The sequence below is a fragment of the Parasteatoda tepidariorum genome, chromosome 5, assembly GCF_982258835.1.
Source record: "Parasteatoda tepidariorum strain Cologne lab strain chromosome 5, Ptep-v5.0, whole genome shotgun sequence".
Lineage (NCBI taxonomy): Eukaryota > Metazoa > Arthropoda > Arachnida > Araneae > Theridiidae > Parasteatoda > Parasteatoda tepidariorum.
This window is the reverse complement of record NC_141759.1, coordinates 119,422,975-119,445,923: the sequence shown is the minus strand read 5'-3', so window position 1 is coordinate 119,445,923 and position 22,949 is coordinate 119,422,975. Positions and strand designations below refer to the sequence as shown.

General features: G+C 30.9%; 1 protein-coding gene across 1 annotated transcript; it reads left to right on the top strand.

The window, feature by feature from the left end:
* The first annotated feature begins 15,498 nt into the window (after positions 1-15,498).
* On the top strand, positions 15,499-18,379 carry LOC147810112 (eukaryotic translation initiation factor 4 gamma 3-like). The gene is made up of 3 exons (XM_087162983.1): positions 15,499-16,312; positions 16,427-16,500; positions 18,222-18,379. The coding sequence occupies exons 1-3, from the start codon at positions 16,181-16,183 to the stop codon at positions 18,271-18,273; spliced, it is 258 nt and encodes an 85-aa protein (XP_087019109.1). The 5' UTR covers positions 15,499-16,180; the 3' UTR covers positions 18,274-18,379.
* The last annotated feature ends 4,570 nt before the right edge of the window (positions 18,380-22,949 follow it).

Genomic DNA, 22,949 nt, shown 5'->3' with positions numbered 1-22,949 from the left:
GTTACATTTTATGAATATATTAAATAGAACAAAATTTGCTGAATGAAATAAACTGTTCAAATGGTTTAATTAGTTTCTTCAGAATTCTAATTTTCCAAATGTTGAAGGGCTGAGAAGAGACCTTTTCAAAACAATTATTAAATCTCGATCTTAATTTTCCATTATTACACGAACGTAATAATCTAGCTATATGAATTCTTCACTTTGATAAGCAACCTCGACCAAGACATTTTCGACTGACTAAAGTGTACAAACTTCCAATAAAGTTAAAAAAAGTATTAACTATTTGAGGCAGAATTTTTATTAAACATTTCGTACTTTTTCATTAAAATGTACAAAAGTCGAAACAAATGAAAATTATATATTTAGCATTTTGATAATCTATGGTTATGAAATAGAGAATGTCAATGTTTTTTTCTGCTCTAAAGGTAAAATTCTTGTAACGTTGCTCACTTCTAAATTTACACTTAGATCTCATTAATTTCTAATAAGAAATTCATCATTGAAATTTCTTTTATTTACAAAATCAATTATTAAATTTTTGACTATAAATAAAAAAATTAAAACTACCGTTTTAATTATATATTTCAGTATTAAGAGATTTCAGGTTATTTCAGATTTCTTAGTAACTACTGATTATATATACTAAAATATAATTAAAGTGTCAAAAATATATAAAAAGGAAATCATCTACGTCAAAGGTTAAAGAATTTTTCTCATTGTGTATTAGTAGGTTAACAAACTAAATTCAGTTATTTTATCTAATTCTTCATTAAAAGAGCTCTTTTGAACCTAGTTTCCAAATTTAAACAGTTTTTGTATTTAAAGATTAGACTAATAAAGTTACTTAAAATTTAATTTGAAAACTTTCAAAATCAAAAACTTCAGAAACATTTTTAGTTAAATTTTGTGACTAGGTTCAGTGGAATAAAGTTCAAACAATTAAATTAACTGTTCCAACGGTTCCCTTTGTTGCTTCCGAATTTTGCAAATGCTGAGGGGGAGAGCAGAGATCTTTTCAAAGCCTGTATTTAATAACAATCCTAATTTTCATTCTTACACGAGCGTAATATTCCCGCTATATGAATTTGATACGCAATCTCTACCATTTTGATAAGCAGTCTTTACCAAGATAATTTTCTACTGACTAAAGAGTACACACTTCTAATGAAGTTTTCTCAATTTTTTTTCATCCTTGTGATACAAGATAATTCTATTAAAACAGCAAATAATTTCCATTGAGCTTAAGTTTTTATTAGCTTTTAAATCTTTTGATTATTCGACAAACGCAGATCTTTATAAAAGTACTAAGTCCTTAACAGAAATTCCTATTAAAACTGTAAAAAAAAATTAGAAAACTGTAACGGAAAATCTTAGCAGTTTATATGAAGATCTTGTGACTAAATACTCCTGGGATTAGAGCTTTAAATAATGAAAAAAAAAACGATTTTTACTTAGAAACATGTAGCGCTGAAACTCTTGTAAAAAATGTAAGTATAATTCATATTGTTAGGATTTAATATATTTTAGCCGGTCTGAAATCGCAAGATAAAAAGATTTCAAGAAGAGTTTTTTTAGAACTAAACTATTCCGATTCTCTAAATGTAATCAGTGAATAGAATAAGAATGTGAGAAAGTTTCCAAATTTCTAATCAGAATTTTTTTTAATTTTATTACTTGAAATATACTGAGTTGGTAATTAAAATTTCACCATTTCTTTTTTGAAATGTTTAAAATATGGATATTTTATCTGCCGTTTCATTTGATGCTAATTTTCACGCAAAACTAAGTTTAATCACCCTTCATTGAACTCAATTAGACGGACAGAACGAGTGGCGTCTGTGGGGTCAAAATTTAAATTTTCAAACCACGAGTGAGTCTATCCATACACAGCATAAATATTTCGAGCAGCTTTTGCTGTCTTAGAATCTAAATTAACAGCAAAAAGGAGGAAGTGCTGAAAATTCGCAACTGGCCATTCAATTTTAATGATCTGAAAATTACCATCGATTCATTTGAAAACAAACCAGTCTCTTTCGAATAATCTGAAACATTATGTCTCAAACTTTTAATAAAATATACAGCGTTAAAAATTTTTAAAAAATCTATGGGAACTTACCGACCCAATATTATTATCCACAGCTGGGATGGGTAGAATAGATCATTAAGCTAAGCATTCATGGAACAGCCCGATGTGCCCAAAGTATCAGGGAGGTTAAGGGTGTACTGTTTACTATTACTCTTGATTATTGTAGTTGAAAAGTGAGGACGCCACGAAATCCAAAACAAGGCCCATTTTGCCAATGGCTAATCTCTGCTATTTGACTCTGCTTCTAGATAAATGTCGCGTTTGATTGAATGGTTCCATTTTTGTATTACCTTATAGGGGAATTTGTAATCAAAAACACATTAGGCCCATTTCTATAATTACTTCTTTTACATTTCGGTACTGAAATACAATATATACAATATTTAAACAATAATATAAAGAATAGCATAAAGGAAGCTATTGTTCAATAACAAATATTTAAAATTGTCGGTTAATGAGTTAAGAACTACTGTTTGTGACGTCGCTAAAAGACCTTGGAGATCTCAACGGCCGTATTTCTCGGTGGCTATGGTTCAGAGCTGGAGTTTTTTTCTTTCTCTTTTTTTTTTCTTCTTTTGAGCTTAAATTTTATTTTACAACCGTCGTTGAACAACCAACCCAATTCTATGGGTTCACGACTACTAATGTTCAACTCCGTAGCCTTGTAATTTTGAACCCAATCCAGAAGACAAGGGAACTCCTGTATAGTATTGAGAGAAATTTGCCTTCGTGATGGACTTTTTGATGGAGCTAACCCGCATTTGCGTTACATGGAGGGGAAGACCACGAGAACCTCCCACGGTTAGCCTGACTCCAAGGGAACTCTAACCTATGATCCGTCAACCATTGAGGATATTTCACGTCAGCTCGGTGGTCGGTGCAAGCCGGAAGTGGAATTCGTATCGACTGGGATTCAAACCGGGTTCGCCTCATTAGAAGGCAAACGCTCTATCCCCTGAGCCATCGCGGTCCTTTAAGCTTAAATTCGTGAAAATATCCTCATTGGTTGACGGATCATTGGTCCCCTTGTTGTTAGGCTAACCGTGGGAAGATTTCTTCTCCATGTTACGCCATTGCTGGTTAGTTGCATCAAAAAATTCTCAACAAAGGCAAATTTCTCCAAATACGTGATACAGGAGTATCCTTGGTTTCTGGATTGGGTTCAAAATGACACGGCTACGGAGTTGAACATTAGTAGTCGTAAACCCAAAATTGGGTCAACAAGGAATGTTGTACGAGGAAACGACGGTTCTTCAACGATGGTTATGATATAAAATAAAAATAATCAGAGTGGATGAGAGGGATGCTTTTGTGTCATATTCTAAAGGCGATACACCGGAAATTCTCTCCTATATATTTTTAGCTACTATAGATTTCATTTTGCTTATGATTTTTATTAACTACTATCATCTGAACGGTATTAAATTGCACAGAAATTCAGTATATATGAAAAATTATCACGTGATATGTATTGTATATTGAGATTCCGAATTATCTTTCCTGAAAGAAGGAAACGCAAAATAAACTTTCTATTCAATTTGAGGGCCCCCTCTGATGTGGGGACCTGGGCAACTGTCCCGTATGCTCCTGCCTCAGTCAGGTTATGATTACAATATGGTTCAACTTACCGTTTAAATGCTGTATCAAATTTGAACGGTATATACTCTAACGGTATATATATATATATATATATATATATATATATATATATATATATATATATATATATATATATATATATATATATATATATATATATATATATATATATATTATATATTATATATATATATATATATATATATATATATATATATATATATATATATATATATATATATATATATATATATATATATATTATTATATTATATATATATATATATATATATATATATATATATATATATATATATATTATATATATATATATATATTATATATTATATATATATATATATATATATATATATATATATATATATATATATTATATATATATATATATATATATATATATATATATATATATATATATAATCTTGAAATCTGCCAAATCATTTCTTAATATCCGCAAATGACTATGTCTATCCTGCCAATGAATTGATTGCGATCAATAAAATGCTCTTCCTTTTCTCTTGTTTTAACAAGGAAGAAAGATAAAATAACTCGTCATATACGTAAATATTTAAGCATTGCTGTCTTTATGAATGTTTTTTTTTTTAAGAAAACAATCATATTTTGCGTTACAGGGAAGCCACGAAAATAGTTTTCAGATTGCTTGACATTTAAAGAATTACTAGCTAAATGCTTAGTAATCGCAATAATTTTTTTTTATCTATATAATGAATAATTTCTTTACCGTCTTTGACAGACAGCCAGTGATCTTTGTGAATATAACAAGATGCTCTTCATATTTTTTGTAATTTTTTAAATCAAAGTAACTTGCAATTTAAGTATTGGTGTAAAACAAAATTTATGAAAGTTATAAAAATTTATTTTGACCGAGAATAAATTGAAATTTAAATTATGAAATTTTGCGTTGTATGCAAAGGAAAACCACGAAAATGTTGATGATTAATAAAAGCCTCAAATTGCAATGCCATGGGAATATGCCAATTCCATTTTTTTCAGTAAAATACATTGTTCTAAAATTAAGGAAAAATTATCAATGGTATAAATATATACTATATATAAAAAAAAAGATTGCCTTGTACAATGGGGGGTGTTTGAACCCCCCCCCCCTTACTTACGTGCCTGCTGCAAGCTAATATTATCTAGCGTTCGTCGTAATATTAATTTGCATTAGTTTCGATGCTATGTAATATTAGATTGTGTATTTTCTAATATTTTCTTACGTTGCTTTTTATTTTTGGAGTAAGTAAGAGGAAGATTTGGATATTAGTAGAACAATTCGGTGATATAATTTTACTTAATTTTCTTTATTGCTGTGAAGCAGTAAAACATAGAACAATAATTTTATAATGTCATTCCATGCATTATTTGCATAGCAATACAGAAATACAAAATAATATTATTTTAGCGAACTCTGCTACCATCCATTTTCCTTCCTATTACTCCAAAGTATATCTTATGTTCAGCTGATTTCCTTTTTCTTTCTTTTTTTGAATATTTTAAATTTATTCAAGAAATAATACTATATCACAGCTTTTAGTGATATTTGTTTTCATTTCTTCATACAATGGATTTTCTGACAAATTTGATACCATTAATAATTTTCAAGTCTTTAATTTTAAAATGTACTCTTAATTATTTTTTTTAAGAAATGAGCTTATTTTATTAAAATCTCAATTGAATTTGTCAGTTTGTAAAACACATTTCATAAAATGTGTAACTTAAGCCATTTGTAATTTCACAATTATTATTCATTATTTATATTCTGAAATTGTAAATTTAAAAAAAAACATACTACATAATTGCAAAGTTCAATTTACATTTGAATTGAGTTGAAAATGTAGCTTAATTTTTTCCCCTTTAAAATACAGCACAAGTGATTTATTTCCAAAAATATTAAAATGAAATTATACCTTGAATTTTTAAATTATTGCTTTTTGTTATAATTGAGACAGTAAAGAAAATTTGAAAATATTCGAGTTAGAATTACTTGCTTGCATAAATTGTTTCACTTCTTTTTTCGCTGAAATTAAATGCAAAATTCTTACGTAACTTTATCCTTTTTGAATATGAAATTTTATATACAAAACACTTGAAACAAAACACAAAGGCATCTGTAGAAATATTTTCAGGGAGTGAAGCAAAATCTAATAATTTAATAATATTCGTATAACAGAATAAAAAAATTTCGAGTTTAGTTTGTTTGTTTAATCCATGGATTTCATTTAAAATAGTGCAACGTTTCACTGAAATGTTCAGTTCACTAAAATGTCATATTTTAAAAACTCGAACTGTCAGGCAAAAACTAATGCTATATTTGAATTTATGGCATCAAATTGATATGAAATCAGATAAAAAATGGCGCACAAACCACTGTTGACCAGTGAACTTAATATATGAACTTAATATAGATACTGTGGTAGTAAGTTTTCATGGTCTTTCGAAACTGATATGGATACTCTTTGATTTGCCGGGCGCGAGTGAAAAGTCACCACAAAATGTAAACCTCTGCCAATTTTTTGTAGTTATATTTATATATAAGCACATAAAAATTAAATAAATCAAAAAAAGTAGTAAATAAAAACAAATTAAAAAGAATAAAAATTTAAGAAATAGTTCCTTGACTTTTTCGAATTTCCTTGCGCCTGGCTAATCGAAAAGTACCCGGATAAGTACCATTTTTTTCAGATTTAGAGACCTTTATTTTCTACTTGTACTAAAACAAGCAATGCAGTAAACGTAATGAAAATTTTAAGTATCACTATTCATCTCTTATAAGCAGTCGCCAAAGTAAAGTAACATTTACATTAAACTTTTATAGCCCATTTCTTCATAAATAACAGTATCTTCACTAAACTATATATGTTAAGTATTAGCTCTTAAAAAGAAGTTAAGTTATTTAGAATTTTTGTTGCAAGAAATGAAATCAATAAATAAGGAATTACAGAAAAACTGAGTGCCACACCCTAAATCTGGCAATCACTAGTGCAAAGAAACTACGTATTGCTTTTTAAAAAAATGGGCCTGTGTTTATCTGCTACTTGCACTAAAGAATCAATTATGACATTCATTTTTTATTTATAATCAGCACTCGCCAAATTTGAAGCATAAACAATTCCCTTGAGCCGTGATGGCTCAGGGGATAGTGCATTCGCCTTCCAATGAGGTGAACCGGGTTCGAATCCCGGCAATGTCTGGTCGATACAAATTCCGCATCCAGCTTGCACCGACCACAGCGCTGACATGAAAAATCCTCAGTGGTAGACGGATCATGGGTTAGAGTCCCCTTGCCATCAGGATAACCGTGGGAGGTTCTCGTGGTCCTCCTCTCCATGTAATGCAAATGCGGGTTAGTTCTATCAAAAAGTCCTCCACGAAAGCAAATTTCTCCCATTACTTGATTCAGGAGTTCCCTTGTCTTCTGGATTGGGTTCAAAATAACAATACTACGTAGTTGAACATTAGTATTCGTAAATCCCAGAATTGGGTCTGCTGCTCAACGACGGTAATAGAAAATTAAAAAAAAAAAAGAATTCCCTTAATAAAACATCGATTGCTTTTTTTTAAAAATCAGAATCTTCAATGAATCTAAATTTAAAAAAAAGTTATTTGAGCAAATGCAATAAGGCCCAGAATTTTATTTTATGGGGTTTGAATAATAACATGAGCTTTAAAAAAGCCCACCAACAATAATGGAAGATAATAATGCCTACGAAAAACTTTTAAAAGCAATTTATAGTAATGTAAAAAGTTTAAAAAAAATAAAAAAAAAACAGAAAGGGACCAACTCGAAAGGTATCCCTTAACCACTCCGGGCTTTTTTTAATTGTACTTTTAAAATCTATTTGGCACCTTGGCGAATCTAGTTGGCATCACAGATCAAGATACAGAAATCTCGCCCTGTAGAATTATGTAAAACCGATGTTTTTATTTTCTTAAAAGATAAAATGCTTAACTCCCATGTGTGCAATCCGTTAATAAAATCAAACATAATACTTATAAATACCATATAATGATGGTAATTAAATCTCATACCATATATGTTTAATTACCTTCAGTAAAAAATCGAAAGTAGGCGTTGCCTTAAAAAGCAGCTTGAATCAGGAGTGCTTGTTTGTGCAAAATGAAACTTCACTACTCTCTCGCAATTATCATTCTATTTTTCAAAAATTGGTACACGAAAATTATAGAGATGAGATAGATCCAGCTTAAGCCCCGCGTGGGTTCGGAATCCCTTACGAAAAAAGAATGTTCTAGAGTGGGCTCGGACTCGTGATAATATTTTCATAAACTTTTTCACTACAGTTCTTGAATACAAAAAAAGTAACATTTATAAGGTATAAAAAAAATTACTGAGTTCTCGTTACTTCTGTTCGGTGCTTTTAGATTAGTCAGGCTAACGCTTATTGTCAATTTAGAAATCATTTTTATTTAGCTTAAGATGTTGATTTTCTTTTTTAATTTTCGTTTGAGTCATCTTGGAGCCAGTCGTTTCTCTTCACTTCTTGTTTTACAGGTTAAGGATTAAAAAAAAAAAGGTTTTAATGACATATTTTCTTGTTTAGACATCAGGCCTTTATCTGACGTGTACTTTGAACTCTTAAGTAATTCTAGTTGGGCTTGGATTAAAATTCTTTTGGTTCTGGTGGGTTCGGACCTTCGAAAGCAAGATTGAACCCATCTGTAATGAGAAACCTTTTTCCTCGATTTCTTCCTTACATGCCGCTTATTTTTTCCCCCGCTCTGACACTTGATTTGGGAATTTTCCAATCGGTCAGCAATTGAATTACACAGGTTTTGATTGAAAAGTTGAAATCTAAGAAGGAGTTGTTTCCCTTCCTTTTTAAAGCGTGAGGGGCGGAGATCCCCCCTCCAACTCCACGGTCCCCGAATAAGATAAAAAAAATTATTAATCTAAGGTTTCTAATTCATTGGCCCGTGCGTGTATGTAGAAGGTTGACCCAACTCCCAGGAACGGTTCCTGAAATTTATCTTAGTCTGATATATGAATTTTTATAAGAATTGGTTTCCTTCCTTCCTCACTGGCTCGACAGCCCAGGATGGGCCTTGGCCTTCTCCAGTAGTTTTTTCCAAGCTGTCCTTCTTTTGGCAATGGACTTCCAATTCTTTATTTTTAATATAGATAAATCTTTCTCCAGGGTATCTAGCCATCTGAGATTTGGCCTGCCCCTTCTACGTGTTCCTGTCGGCCGGGCATCAAAAATCTTTTTCACAATACGGTCTTCTTCCATTCTTACTAAGTGGCCTGCCCATTTTATCTTTTGGACCTTATTGAATCTTATGATGTCTGGTTCATTATATGATCGATAGAGTTCTAAATTTGATCTTCTTAACCACTGACCGTTTTTATTAATTCCTCCAAAAATGCACCGTAATATCTTTCTCTCAAATATGCTCAGCATTTCTTCATCTGCTCGAGTCAATGTCCATGTTTCACAAGCATATGTTAAAACTGACCTAATGAGGCCTTTAAATAATAACAGCTTTGTTTTTCTCTTGATTACATTTAATCTTAAAAACTTTCTTAATCCATAAAGGCACCTATTTGCTGCTGTGATTCTCTTTCGTATTTCTGCAGTTACATCGTTCCTGTTATTTATTTCAGAGCCTAAATACGTGAAGCTGTCCACTACCTCGAATGAATGTCCCCCAATTTTTAGATGGGTACTCCTGTGGGCTGTTTTAGTACAAGGCATATATTTAGTTTTATTTTCATTTATTTTTAGACCCATCTTCAGGGCCTCTTTCTCTAAAGAAATAAGGGCCTCTTCAAGTGCTCTTGGTGTTCGAGCAATAATTCCTATATCGTCAGCAAAAGCCAACAATTGTATTGACTTATTAAATATAGTTCCTCTGTTATTGATTTTTGAATCTCTTATTACCTTTTCTAATGCTAGATTAAAGAGGAGACAGGCTAAAGAATATCCCTGTCGCACACCATTCTTTATTTCTAATGGCTCTGATAAACAATTCTGTATTTTTACCATGATTTTAGTTTCACTTAGTGTTAGGTTAATCAATCTCACCAATTTTTCTGGTATTTTAAATTCTCTCATTGCCATGATCAGAGCTTTTCTGTTAATACTATCATAGGCGGTTTTAAAGTCAATGAACAGGTTGTGCAAATCAATTCCAAATTCTCTCGTTTTCTCCAATATCTGCCGAATGGTAAAAATTTGCTCAGTAGTTGATCTTCCCCTTCTAAAACCACTTTGATACTCTCCTATTATTCCCTCTGAAAACATAGTAAGTCTATTGAATAAAATATTTGAGAATACCTTATAGCTCGTGCAAAGTAAGTTAATTCCTCGATAGTTTGAGCATTCAAGAACATCTCCCTTTTTATGAATTACACCAGTCAAACTAATTTTCCAATCCTCTGGGATTACTTCCCGTTCCCATATAATTAGTAATAGATCATATATTTTCTTCGCAACCTCCATTCCCCCACCTTTTATTAATTCAGATGGTATGGTGTCAGGGCCAGGAGCTTTATTGTTTTTTAATTTGTCAATTCCCATGATGACCTCTTCCAACGTTGGAGGTGTAACCATTTCTTGGTTATGCATCTGTAAATTGTCCATTGCTATCTCGTTTTCTTCCTCATCACCCTTCAACAGATGGTCAAAGTGTTCATTCCATCTGTTCAGCACCTCTTCTCTATCGCTTAAGATCGTTCCTTCCCTGCTTCTGCAAGAGTTTGTTCTTGGCTTGAATTCCTTGCGACCCAAGTTTATTTCTCGAAAGAAAGCTCTGCTTTCCCTTGATCCCCTTAAATGTTCAACATATATGGTTTACTGAGAGCATTTCACATGAGAATTAACCATATTCTAGAAATTATTTATGAATATTCAGATGTTTACTATTAAAAAGCCCGACTAATTAAGTTCTTTTTCCCCCACAATTGTTAAATATATTAACCTCTCTGATTTATATTTGTATGCAGTGGAGAACTGGCTATGAGCTGTGAAGAATTACTGATTTTTCAAGAAAACATAACTCTAACTTATTTTAATTTGATGGTATGTGACAACAATCAGAAAATTAATCTGTCTGTTTTATAATCTTAGTTTATCATATCTGGCATTCTTATCAGTTTTGAAGTTTCGTTTGTTTATCAATATATCGATTTTCAATGAATGTCTAATAAGAACGAAATTCCTGGTTCTAAATATTGTCTGTTAATATTCTCAAATCTATATAAATTTTATGCATATAAAAGCAAATTTAAAGTACATTACAATTGTCTTTTTTTAGATTTATTGGAGAAATAAAGTTAATTGAATGTTAACTGAACAATCATGCAGGAATGTATAGAGAGGCTCATCTCTCAAGGAGATGAAGAATCATTTGAGTGCTTGTGTAAATTGCTGAAAACTAAGGGTAAAGAATTAGATGATCCAAATGTTGAAGGTTCAAAAGAAAGTGCAAGTGTTCTTTGTTTTCATTTTGATCTGTGCTTGTAGTGTATCTACCACTACAAATATAAAATTCCAATTCAGTAGTATATAAGACATGTTAACTCGATTCCACAGAGGGGTAACTTCTTCATAGATGGCATTGTCGATATTTATCATCCCCGCAGTGCTTTTACTTGTAATAAAATGTGAGGAAAAGTTTTCTTGTAAATAATATAAGTTTAAAAAGACAGCTTATCTTCAATTCAAGTACTTTTTGTTTTTGTAAAAGCTTATTAAACGCATACTTTCAGATTCATAGAACAATAAATCTTAATACAGATTAAAATCTGCATAAGATTTTCTGATTCAATTTGGAGAGTTTCTAATAATTAGCAGTGATTTTTAGATTTTAACTACATTTTTGTTATGGTTTGCGAAGTATTAATTTGCAATGTATCTTTAATTTTTTTTTTTTATTATTTGTGACGATTTTATAAATGGAAATTCTGTGTAGTTGCAAGTATGGAAAATTATTATAATATTACCACTATAAATTGTAACACAATGTACATTCAACTAGGCTTTTAATAAGTTTTAAAGAATTACTGCCATACTTTTCTTCTGTAATCAATGTGATAGTGACAATGTGATAGTTTTTATGGATAATGTAAATTTTACTTCACTATATTGTGACCTTGCATTAAATTATCTTATTTGAAAATCCAGACAGTTGAAAGGCATATATATATGTATTTGAATAACATAACCATTATTATTAACCTTTCTGATGATCTTCTTAAAATAGTAATTATTTATATTTTGAATTGTGCTACCATATATTACTATATTTAATATGATGCAAAAAATATTACACATTACAATTCAAAACTTTATCCTATTAAGTTAAATTACCAACAATGAGTTGAAATTGTTTGGATGAATTTCACCAAAATTAATTATATAAATTGGTGTGTTTGATTTTCATTATCTGTTATTGATGTAATATTTATTGTAATTAACCATATTTTAGCTAACCATATTTTCTCAAAATACTTTATTTTCTCTTATTTTAAACCCATATTTTGGCAATCTCTTTTTTACAGATGGAAAGTTATTTTACACAAATGCAAAAGATAGTAGACAAACGTTTAACTAGCTCTAGGGTCCGGTTCATGTTGCAAGATGTTATAGATTTAAAAAGGGTGAGTCATTAAATACCCTATCAAATTACTACTATAAGTTTTGTTTCAGTTTAAAATTGAGTATTTAAATTTGTTTTTGTCTTTTAGAATGATTGGATTCCTAGAAGAAATGTAAATAATCCTAAAACCATTGATCAAATTCACAAGGAAGCTGAAAGTGAAGCACTTGGACAACAACAAAATCTACAGAGCATGTCCTTCCCAGAAAAAGTAAAAAGTTTATTGAACTTGAATTTCCCTTTTTTTAAGTATTCAAATAAATGTTACAAAATTTTAGTCAATGTCTTAAGTTCAAAAGTATACAATTATGAATTTTTGTTAAAAAAGAAGTATTACACTTGTAAAGGAGTGTTTAAGGTAAATTAATTCGTTAAAATGAATAATGCGAGTAGTTGTCAAAAAAGACAGTAGCAGAGTTAATCGATCGAACAAAAACATCAACTCTTCTTCTTTAAAACATAAAACAAGATATAAAATTTAAAATATGTAAGGAAACAATAATAATGTGGAGTAAAATATACGATTTTGGATTATTCTTTATTAAATCTATTCACATCCCTCCCTCAAAAAAGCAGTCTAAAATTACTTTTCCGAATAATACTCTGCTGAACATTTGGCCAACCGAATATGGGGCAAAAAAACCGAATGCTGTATATACTGTGGCAGAATCACAGTGACATTGTCGCTGAACGTTACAGAGTTCTTGCAGAATGATTTTTCTTTTGAAAAGTGAAAGTAATTACTTTTCTTCAGAAGTTTACACGTAATATTTGAATCCTGTCTATATGTTCAGATTGTATTTTTTGGCAGTTATTGATATCGATTTTCACGTGGATTTTAAATATCCTGATATATTTCAAACAGTATGGAAAATTCGAATCGCGCAATTGAGTATATACTTTTTTAAGGCAACGATTCCATCAAATTTTGTGCAGTTATTGCTATTGATTTTTACCTTAGTTTTTAAATCCGCTATTTCTTATACAATATTATTTATTACAACAACCTAATCTCGAAACGAAACGTGCATTTGCGGTGTTCGATTAGAGTGATTTCGTCGTCAATCTTTTTTTTCGGCAATTGCCACTATGAATTTCATTATTTTTAATTATTTTTTTTTACTGTGATGATTACTTTTTTTACTGTGAAGTAATTTGTGCACCCCCCACCCCAACAAAATGCGAGAATATCAGAATATTATTAGAATAAAAATTATATATAAAATAAAATTAAATATTATGTAAAAAAATATTAAATATTATATAAAAATTAGTATATAAAATAAAGATTATATGTAATAATAATATTATTAGAAAAATATTAGAAAAAAAAATTGTTACATGTTCGATTTAAAAAAAACTTATAGTTTTTTTTACTAGTAAACACAGCGCTTTTATTATTTTAAATTAGTAACATATGTGTTTGTTATTATTGAAAGTATCTTGCAGAAATATATTAGTGATAGAGAGTTTTGTCGCAGATAGCTCGAAAAAATTCTGCCACAAAGACTACATCCTCAGAAACAACCATTTCCTCATGTTAAAAACATTTTGAATAAATTGCTTAATATTAACATTCTGAATAAAATTTCATTGTATGACGAAGTTTTGTGTAAGAAAACTATTTTTTGTAGATTGACTCCACTTATTTAGTTAGTTAATAATTTTTGAAGTAAACTATATACTATTGCAATCACACTATTTCCAACAATACCTCTGCATTATATTAAAAATATATTTTTTCAAAGATTTTTAATATTGTGAAACACTGTTTATTGTAGACTTTGCTGATTTTTCAGGTGGTTTACTATATCTCGGTCAGACGTAAATTTTCTGTTGTTGTTATTTATGCCACTTGCGAATACCAACAATGGAAAACCAAACGAGTTACAGGCTGAGGGTCCATGTCTTGCTTTTCAGCGGTGCCCTCTGTGGCCAAGAATAAGATTTCAACCACATACCTGACATAAAGCCGTTTTTCACTGGGAGGACCCATTCATACTCCACTCATTCATTCACAAAGATACTGACTCGTTATGGGTCCTTGGAGGACTTTGTGACCCTGAAAGATTTAAGGTGCACCAGCCACCATTTAAAACACGAGATTCCTCGGCCCGCGGAAATTGATCTTACGGACACGAGCCAAGCATCCTTCCAACCTGGCTATCTCCGCTTGTTTTCTTTTATAGTTTATTTTTTACGCTTAAGTTAAATCAAATATTCAGAATGAATGCAATCCATTTAGCTCAATAATTATAACTAAGCAATGTAATTTATTCAGCTGAAATAAAATTCAATTGCATTCCTGATATCACACATTAGATATCAGGAATTAGTATAAAGGTGAGATCATACTTATTAAGGTTGTATTTTTATGATTAGTGAATTACAAGTAAATCACAAAATTTTAAAACAGCTGTAAATCCTACTGTATTTTACAATATTGTCAGCTCTTCCTGTATAGATTAATGTTTTAATGACTCCAGAAATGCTTTGGGAAAAATTAAGTGACTTGATTACAAGATAGGATCTAAGCATGTAAATTGTTTATTGTTTGATATTTAGTTACCTGAGTCTACTCTTACTTTATCTTACTGAGTCTACTTTACTTATGCTCTTACTTTTCTACTAAATGAATACTGTGGATTTCTTCTGTTTTATTTCTTTAACTTGTTTTTAAAACAATTTAAAAATATTTTTGCTTGTTTCAGTTTATTCTATCAAAGTTTCGATTAAGATTAATAATTTTGTTATACTGAGATTAAATTAGAACTATTGCATTTGATGAATCAAAAACTCACCTCACTAATGAAAAAATGTCCTGCTGTTCTAATATTCATTAAACACATTCTGTTAAAAATTTCTCTCCTTCCTTATCATTCATGTTGATTATAACTTCTCTGTGTTTTATCACATTTTTAAAAATAAATAAACAAGTTAGTCGTACTTATAAGTTCATTAAATCTTCATCCTATAAGAATATATAATAGCTTTTTGTGCTTATCTGTCTGGTGCAGGTTTTACTTGCCTTTAAAATTATTTTTTAGGTAAAAAATGTAAAAGTTTTCAATATTCATTTTTATTTGTTCTCCTTTGTGTAAAGTTTTTTTTTCTTTAATAGCGGCAGGCACTGAACTTTCGTTCCTCGCCGTAGCAGATGCCGGAAGTGTTACTCATTTATCGTAACGCAGTGGGCTCCTGTGAACCAAAGTCACGGAGGCGAGCAACATTACCCACGCCTCACTGCCACAAATACCCGTTCATAGGATGGGCCACATTCACGCAGCAGAAAGCAACACAGAGAGAGAAACATCCATGCCCAGAGCGAGATTCGAACCCGCACAGCCATTGGCTTCGCACTAAGGCACGCTAACCACTCGGCCACCAGGCCGGCTCTTTTGTATAACGTAGAAATTACATTTTTCTGAATTTTAAATTTTTTTTTATTTTCACTCTATAGGTAGGGTCGATGTAAAATTTAACTAAGTTAATATATACAAGTTTGTACTACAAGTAATGATGTTAATTTTTTTAAATTGTTAATAGTAAAAGGGGAGTTTAGAAGAAGTGTCCAAGGAATCCTTAATAAAGTTACAACACGGAAGTTTGAAACTCTATTGACTCAAATCAAAAATCTTAACATAAACACTGAGGAAAAACTGTGCACAGTCCTTGATTTAATATTTGAGGAAGCTGTGGCCGAGCTAAACTCCAGTGTCCCCTATGCAAACATGTGCAAGCATTTGGTATTGGTAAACCAACTAATTTCGAATAAAATGATTGTAAAATGTGTTGAGATGTATATTAATTTATCTGTTTTTTAAATAGATTAAAATGCTCACTAAGAATAAGGACTATGTGAATTTCCGTAAAGTTTTCTTAACAAAGTGCCAAAAGGAATTTGAAGAGGGTAGGAATGATGAATTGAAACACGAAAGGGTTAAGGCTCTGGAAGAAGCTGCTCCAGTGAGTTAAATTATTATAATAAGCTAGAAAAACTGTTTTACCCAAGCAGTGGTGGATATTTTTAAGTAGTTCACAATTAATATCTATACTCATTTAAAATTTGTTCTGTTGTAGGAGGAAAAGAAAGAATTAGAGCAGGAAATGTATGATGAAGATAAGATGAGATATAGGCAGCTTGGCAATACAAGGTGATTATTTCATACACTGAAAAAGTTATAACTTATTATATATTTAGTGTATATTAAAATAGCCTTAAATAACATATAAATCTCTAATAACTAAAACTATATATAACTTCATTTTATATCTTACTAATTGCTAAAAATACGAACAAATATTTGTGTTATTTTGTTTAAAAGATTCTATTTTTTTTCTTTTTTAATATTTGAATTACCATGACCTAAATGTTAAATATAAATTGCTTCATAGTGTTAAGAGAGTAACAAGCGGTTTCAATAATGTAGGTTTTTTTTTCTCATTGCAAATTCGATGATCACATAGTAAAATATTAAAATAATTTAAAATCTTATCTAGTTTTCAGCTATATATTTTAAATAGCAATTAATATTCAAAAATTTGACAATATCTGATATTAAGTAAAATGTAGACCAGAGGCCGATACTATGCTGTAAAGTCTCGATAATTCGGGGTGGACGGCACCGAGCCTACCACGAACTTTCGAAAACTCAAATTATCGAAAATTTGAAACTTAAAAATTTAAATAAATGGAAATAAAGCAATTTTTAAATTTTAGTATTCAAGTGAAAGATATATTTAAAGAAAATTTACTTTCATGAGATGATCAGAGTACTTTTACTGCATTACACCCACCCAGGCGGGTTGGGTTTTTTCAAACCCTGTTTTTACTGCATTACACCAAGTTACAATATTCATTATATTACTGAATCAGGTTCATTGTATTTTAAAGTAATTGTCTAATGTTTTGTTTAAAAACATCGCTCATATGTTTTAGTGTTTAATACACAAATTTGTTTTTCAAGATTCAGTCGTAGTTAAGTGTGCGTTGGTCATTGTTTGGAAGCAAGACTTATATAGCTCAGATTTATTTGAAACTCGAAAAATCGATACTTCTGTAATTGTAAACTTTTCTTGTTTTTTAAAGAAAATCATATTTTTTATGCTTTTCGAACTCCGGAAAAATTGAGAGCAAATTTCAAATTTTTATTACAGTTTATTGAAAACATTATAATTATTTAATATTTATAGTTTTGTGACTAAAAGGAAACTCTATTTTCTACTTTTACTTTCACAGAATTTTATTTCCTAAAGCAATTTGTCCTAAAAACGTTTGAAAAAGGAATACTTCACATAAAAATGGATATTAAAAAAACGTTCAGATGTAAAATATTAAAAAAAACTTATAGTTCTTTTTCATCTTATGATTTTTTTTATCTTAAACCTATCTGATTGACTATGTATAGTGGTGTATCTAAATGATATTAAGCAAACGCACATTTCACATAAGAATTAACCATATGCTAAAAGTAATTTAGGTTTTTTATAAGTATTCAGATTTTTGTATATTAGAAAGCCCTCACCCGCCATTGTTTAGTGAATCACCTCACTGATTGTATACATTGGTGGCTAGGAGCTATGAAGAATTATTAATTTTACTAGAAAATATAATGATAATTTATTTTAATTAAACGATATGTAAGGACAAACAAAAAATTTATCAGTCTGTTTTTTTTATGATAGTTTATCATAACTGGCATTCTCATCAGTTTTGAAGTTTTGTTTGTCAATCAGTATATCGATTTTCAATAAAAGACGAGCAAGATCAAAAGTTCTGGTTTTAAATATTGGCTGTTAATTTTCTCAATTCCATATAAATTTTGTGTATATAAAAACAAATTTAAAGTACATTACAATTGTCTTTATTTTTTAGATTTATTGGTGAACCTTGTAATGTTAACCGAACCTATCATGCATGGATGTAAAAGGAGGCTCATCTCTCAAGGAGATGAAGAATCACTTGAGTGTTTGTGTCAATTGCTGAAAACGATAGATAAAGAATTAGATGATCGAAAAGTTAAAGGTTCAAAAGAAAGTGTAAGTGTTCTTTGTCTTCAGTTTGATCTGTACTTTTACTTGTAATAAAATGTGAGAAAAAGTATTCTTGTAAATAATATAAGTTTAAAAAGTCAACTTATCTTCAAATTAAAAAGATTTTTTTGGTTGAAAAAGCTTATTAAACACATTACTTTCTGATTCATAGAGCAATAGACCTTTATACAAATTAATTCTTGCCGATTCTGTATTCTTTGTCGAAAATGTGTATGTACTGGTGTTATAAAATTTAAATGTGGAAAAAATGAAAAAAAACTTAGTTATTAGCAAGTAACTAGTAAGTCAGCGAAACAAAGTAAGTAAATTTTCAGAACATATAATGAAAAACTAAAATTCAAATTCGAAATAATTTTAAGATTCTTTTTACAGATTAAGTCTTTATAAAGATTTTTCTATAATAATTTAATATTTTAATTTAGTGAGATTCTTGCCCTTGGTGCTTGCTGCACGTAGATTTTATCTTAGGTTCCAATTTGGTTAGCTTCAGTCTCAAGTCTCCCCGTTCTGTTATATCCAGACGATTTCTTTTTTTTTACCAATAAAATCATTTACAGCACTAAAGTCACATTCAGCTAAATATGAAGATGGAATCGGTAACAATAGTTTTCTTGCACATTTGATTGAATTTGGGTATTTGTTTTCTGTTTCCTCACGAAGCCATGCCATCACACCTTTCATATTAAATAAAGTTTTAACTGACTCATCATTTTGCATTTCTGCAAGTTTTTATATATATATTATATATCAGACAAGTCCACTAAAAGGGACTGCAACTTCCATGTTGGAAAATAAATTTGTTTTAAATCAGAATATCTTTCTTTTAAAGCAGCCGATAGAATTTTCAGATGATAGACAATAACAAGTAAAGCGGTATCATTTACTTCACATTTTTGGAGCCAATGAAACTGTTCAAAGTTTTTGTTGTTAATATATTTCTGACATAACTCAATAAGGGTAATGAAGCCAAAAATCTTCGCTTTTGCATCAACAAGAGTTTTATTTGTTCCTTGAAGTTTCTTATTTAATATATTCAGTTTTTCAAAGATATTAACTAAATAACTCACAAATGCTTTACCATAGACTGTAAACAGATACTTCATTTCAGGTTTGTCGCTTAAAAAATCCCTAAGTCACATAATATTTATTGACCGCAATTATTTAAGAATTTGCTTTTTTCTTTCGATTTTGTCACCGAAATCTGGCATTGCATTTAAATGGCCCAGAGCAAAAGATTTAAACTCATGTCGAGTCCATTTTTGAATTGCCCCCCCCCCCCAATAATCAAATTGCCCCCCGGTGGGGCGTGGGCCCCACGTTGGGAAACACTGGGTTAGATCATACTTAATTTGATTAAAATACATTATCATCATAACTGCTGAAAGAGAAAAAAAAATTATTGCTTCTTTTGATTTGTGAAGAGCAAATTCTATAAAAGTTTCTTGATTAATTATATATACAGGGTGCTTATAAAGTCCCGGTCCCATTTTGATGTTTAATAACTCATATAATAAAGATAGATTAAAATTAATAACATAAATGGTTAGAGAGATTTAAAATGTTTCATGACCCTTGTCAATAAACTTCCACTTGTGCCCCCTTCGTCGCACGGAGAGCACAAGTGATTTTGAAGTTGAGCGTGTCAGACAGGCATTTTTAGACAATCCTAGAAGATCTGTGAGATCAGCGGCAAGAGAATTGGATATGCAAATTTCGACGGTGTACAAGGTTATTAAAAAACAATTACGACTGCATGCATACAAAGTTCAAATTGTTCAAGGTTTGGAACCGGACAATAGGCCTCGGAGGATGGCGTGTGCAACAGATATGGTAGGAAGGATAGAAGATGATGTTGATTTTCTGAAGCGCTCCGACGAAGCATCCTTTCATGTTTCTGACATTAGTAATCACCATTATGTGCGCATATGACAACTTGCGGCATCTATTTCGTCTATAATTTTGCGGCTTAGTGTAATAATGTGGTATACCTTAGCAATTTATCTGATCAAGTTTCAAAATTATAGGTTTACATTAGGAAAGAATATAGGCCATTTTGTATATTTAGAATATGAGCTGTATTCTTCTAAGCTTCCACGTTCTTTTTTCTATAAAGGAAAGAGTGACATCACAATTAGGCTTCCTTGTGCATCAACTTATCCTTATAAGGGTTTAGAGGTGAATTGTAACAATAAATGAGGCAAAGTTTAAAAATTGGAGGTAATTATGGAAGAAAAATATGAACCGACATGTAGATATATAAGCAGAAAGCACAATAAATGTTCAGAAACTTTTAAAACCTTCTAGATATTTTATACATGACGGGAATATTGAGAGTGATGCTTTAAAATATTCCATTAAAATTGCCATACTGTGTGTGTGCTAAAACAATGTTTAAAAGGCTTTTAATTCTGTTATAAAAATATTATATTAGCCCTTTTGTTTACATAAGATACTGCAGACCACCCCGGGACTCTAACTCGCATTCATGGGACGAGCAATTTGTTCCGCCGTGGACTGATCGTTAAGACACGGTTCCCGGCAGATCACCGTAGTCAAGCATCACTGGCTGTAGTTAATGTGCGGGTGGGTGACCACTTGTATCAGTCTGCGTATGACCCATGGGTGTGCGGTATTGGTCCTTGCAAAACTGTTGTACCGTAAAGTGCTCGACTTCGCGTTCAGGTCGTCGGGCAACCTAAGTGAGGGTGCCATCCCCTCTGCAGAGGATCAAAATTGTGATGGCATGTCTTCGGATCATCCTCAGGGATGTTTCCCAGACCGTCGCCAATAGCCCATTATGCAGTTCTTGTGCAACGTAAATGAACTACAACAACGAACAATTTAGTGCTTCATGCCATTCTACAGGAGCATGGGATTGTGGTCATCTGGCTGCTACTGGGAATCAAATTTCTTGAGTCATTTCTCAAATTTGCTTCGGGAGCACCTTATTATGCCCTATGGTGCAATCACAAATTCGTCTACAGTTTTGCGACTTTGTGTGGTATTTTAGTACTTTAAAACAATATATCTGATTAAATTTCAAAATTATAAGTTAATATTAAGAAAAGATCTAGGCTAATATAAATATTTAGAAAATGAGTGATGTACTTCTATTATAAAAGTTATATTGACGATACAATTAGGTCTCATTGTGAATTATCTACACTTTCGTGCGAGCCGTTATAGCTCAGAGGATAGAGCGCTCGTCTTCCTATAAGGTGAACCGAGTTCAAATCCCAGCGATGACTGGTAGATACGAATTCCACAACAGGCAAGCACCGACCACAGTGCTGACGTAAAATATCCTCAGTGGTAAACGGATCATGGGTTAGAGTTTCTTTGCAGTCGGGTGAACCATGGGAGGACTTCGTTGTTTTCCACTCCATGTAACGCAAATGCGGGTTAATTTCTTCGGGTTCTTTATGATAGCAAATTTCTCTCGATACTTGATCCAAAAGTTCCCTTATCTAGTTATCTGTTCTGAAAATTACAAGGCTACGGCTGGAGTAGTCCTAAACCCAAAAATTGGGTATTTGGGTATTTGGGTATTTGGTAAAAAAGGTAAGCCATTATGTATTTTGAGAAATTGAGCTTACTTCTATTTTAAAGCAAATATTGACACTACAATTAGACGCCAATCATAGAAGAAAAAAACTTTTTTACAGTTAGGTTGATTTAATAAAATATTTTAAACTATAGCTCTCAATATTTCCGCGTCTCTGATATATATATATATATATATATATATATATATATATATATATATATATATATATATATAATTTTATATTAACCTACAGTTTTCTAACTTTCACCATTTATTATCTCAATATAGATAAATGCGAGGTTAAGCTTCAAAATTATAGATGAATTAATTCGGGCATAGGATGGCCTAATTGTAAAGTAAATCCTTTTTTTTTCTGCATACACATGAAGGTCTATATTTAGCGTTTGATTTAACCTCTAATTTTCATACTTTGACCCCCAGTAATTATTTCAATATTAGTAAAGTTAATTCAGTATAGTAAACACGAAAAGCCAAGTTGCGAAATTAAATAGGAAATATTTGAGCCCCAATAGGGGTCTAATTGTAATGTAAATACTTTATTTACATTAGAAGTATATAGCTCAATTTTTAAATATACATAATGGTCTGCATCGTCTCTTAATTTTAACCTATAATTTTTAAGCTTGTTCAGATATATTGTTTCGACGTACTAAACTATTACACCAAGCAGCAAAATTATCGACGCACTAAGAGCTGCAAAATTCGGCCTTAATAGGGTGTGCCCCATGCAAAATAACGGAAAAGACTTAGAAGTTTCCTTCCCAGTAAAGAGCCAGATTTACATGGTCCTGTGGTACAGTATGAAGCATTAAATTGCTAGGTTAAAGAGAGCGAGTTCAAATTCCGGGCTGATCTGTAGTACCAATGTAAGTAAAAAGATTAATTATTATTAAAAGGCCTATATTTTGTATTTGATTTAAGCATCCCAAATAGCGTTAATCAAGCTTCTAAGTCAGTTCCGCATATTTGCATAGGGCGCAC